The 2,856-nt window shown below is 45.3% G+C and overlaps 1 protein-coding gene across 1 annotated transcript; it reads right to left on the reverse strand.

Annotated features, from left to right (window-relative positions):
• Positions 1-1,996: 1,996 nt before the first annotated feature.
• On the reverse strand, positions 1,997-2,470 carry LOC115267538 (uncharacterized). The gene has a single exon (XM_029874623.1). The coding sequence runs from the start codon at positions 2,468-2,470 to the stop codon at positions 1,997-1,999; it is 474 nt and encodes a 157-aa protein (XP_029730483.1).
• Between the last annotated feature and the right edge of the window lie 386 nt (positions 2,471-2,856).

A 2,856-nucleotide genomic window follows, 5' to 3' on the forward strand; every position in this document is an offset into this window, starting at 1 on the left:
ATCCGAAACAATTTTGGAAATTCGTGAACGAACAGCGCCACGAATGCGGTTTGCCATCGTCTATGGGGCTCAATGGAGTTGTCGCCTCCTCCCCGCAAGACATATGCAATCTCTTTGCTGATAAATTTGCTAGTGTCTTCACTGATGAGGAATTGGATGAAAACAACGTTGCACTCGCCGCTAGCACAGTTCCACACTCTGGGCAATCTCTGAGCAGCGTAGACATCGATGAGAACATGATCGAAAGGGCTTCCCTGAAGCTCAAGACGTCGCACAATCCGGGACCCGATGGAATTCCATCTGTATTTCTCAAAGCCCAAATCAACTGCCTATTGTTACCATTACTTCACGTATTTCGACTCTCCGTGACAACTGGCTTATTTCCGTCCTTCTGGAAGTTAGCACACATGTTCCCAGTCCACAAAAAGGGAAACAGGCAAGAAGTTGGTAACTATCGCGGTATTACTTCGCTCTGTGCCATCGCAAAGTTGTTCGAAATCGTCATCATGGACCCGCTGTTCACTCACTGCAAATCGTACATCAGCATCGACCAGCATGGATTCATGCCGGGCCGTTCAACGGCCACTAATCTGCTATGCCTTACCTCCTATATCACCGAGAGAATGTCGAAGCGCGTTCAAACCGACGCCATTTACACTGACTTGACTGCAGCCTTTGATAAACTGAACCATCGTATTGCTGTAGCTAAGCTCGATCGGCTGGGGATACACGGAACTCTCCTGCAATGGTTTCGATCATACCTCACTGGTCGCCGTCTGTCCGTCGTTATAGGTGATTGTCAGTCCGTTTTGTTTGCCGCCACGTCCGGTATCCCACAGGGCAGCCACTTGGGACCCCTGATTTTTTTGATCTATTTTAATGACGTGAACTTGGTGATCAAAGGTCCACGATTATCTTATGCGGATGATCTCAAACTATACCTTCGTATTCAATCGATTGAAGACTGCTACTTTCTCCAACGTCAGTTGAATGCGTTTGCTGAATGGTGTGCACTAAACCGAATGGAAGTTAACCCGTCCAAGTGCTCGGTGATTTCGTTTTCCAACAAAAAACGTTCTATACTGTTTGATTATAGTTTGTCAGGCACCAGAATTGAACGCGTCAGCCAAATTAAAGATCTTGGTGTAGTTTTGGACCAGCAGCTCTCTTTTAAACAGCATATTAGCTACGCTGTCGGGAAAGCCTCCAGTATTCTGGGCTTCATATTCCGATCAGCCAGGGAATTCACGGATATCTTTTGCCTAAAATCCTTGTACTGTGCCCTATCCCGCTCCATACTAGAGTATTGTTCGGTTGTTTGGAACCCGTTCTACAGTAACGGCGTCGAAAGGATCGAATCTGTTCAACGACGCTTTTTGAGATACGCTCTTCGGCGTTTGCCTTGGTCTAATCCATATCGTTTGCCAAGTTACGAGAGCCGTTGTCAACTGATCCACCTTGAACCATTATCGTCCCGCAGAGATACAGCTAGGGCTCTGTTGATCTCAGATATTCTGCAGGGACATATTGACTGTCCCCCTATTCTGGGACAAATCGACATCAATGTTCAACCTCGTGCTCTTCGCAACAACTATATGATGCGGCCACCGTTGAACCGAACGAACTACAGCATGTTTGGGAGTGTAAATGGGTTACAGCGTAATTTTAACAGAGTTTGCTCATTGTTCGACTTTAATGTTTCTCGTCAAATCCTTCGCCGAAGATTTAGTTCGTTTTTTTCAAGGCCAACTTAGTTTTTATGTATTTTTTGTTTAACTGTTAGTGAAGTCTTTTTATTGTTTATATTTAAGTTTTATATTTGACTGTGATTCCTTAGGTATGTAATATTAGACTTTAGATTTAAGAAACATCATTGGGGCTTATATGGAGCCTGTTGATTAGACAAATAAATAAATAAATAAATAAACATGTTTATTGTTTTATCAATCATTTCACTGTATTTAATAAGCACATTACATTTTGAAAAACATTTGTTTCAAATCACTCGCGAGAGTTTCATCCGTACCTCTTTCTGAAATTTTCCGGATTGGTCATTTTTCTTCCCGGTGGGCTCTAGCTCTATTTTCTCGCCAAACAAATATTCATCGGACAGCTGGTACCGCTTCAGGTCAGCTTCGTTCATACCCGCAGAAGATCTTTTCCTCTCGTTTTGTTTTTCTTGGTCCCTGCGCTCCGATACCGATGGTCGATCCCTCTTATGCTTGTGCCTGGATGAGTCCTTTTCCTGTGCGATGTGTTTCGGTTGCTTCTGTCCGCCTTCTTCCTTGTGTTTCGGTGATTCTCGCTGCTCCTTCTCTTCCCTGTGCTTTGATGATTTTTTCTCACTCCTCTCCTCCTTCGAAGAGCCCTCCGATGATCGTCTCTTCTTCGAAGGGAGGTTTTCATTGTGGCACTCCTTCTTCGGTGATGCCGACCGCTTCTCGGTGTGGCGCCGTTCCGGTTCCAACATCTCTGCGCTAGGGAAATCTCCTCCCATGTAAACAAAGGTCCGTAACAGCAACTCCGACCGGCGGGTCCTTAAGTGCCCCACACAATGCATACGTTTGCGTGTGCGTGACAGTAGTTTGACACATTTCCCATGGGAAAACTGTCAAAAAAACGCAAACCTCGACGGAACGGACGCTATGTGTTCCAGGCTTTATGAAAAACTGGTACGTGATGTTGATTTGTTCGCAGCACTCGGTGCACACAAATCTCGGCAGTTCGTTGTCTTCTGGTGGTTGATGGGGAAAACACTGCATCAGTTGCATTCGCAAATGCTGATTTGTGCCGATATCCACGAGATGGTTCTTCTTCAGACATAGCCGGCAAACTTCCGCTGTCTGAGAACTGCGA

Source organism: Aedes albopictus, chromosome 3 (genome assembly GCF_035046485.1).
Source record: "Aedes albopictus strain Foshan chromosome 3, AalbF5, whole genome shotgun sequence".
Classification (NCBI taxonomy): Eukaryota; Metazoa; Arthropoda; class Insecta; order Diptera; family Culicidae; genus Aedes; species Aedes albopictus.

Excerpts from the sequence above, each read along its gene's own strand:
- LOC115267538 (XM_029874623.1), bottom strand. The coding sequence starts at position 2,470 with ATGTTGGAACCGGAACGGCGCCACACCGAGAAGCGGTCGGCATCACCG.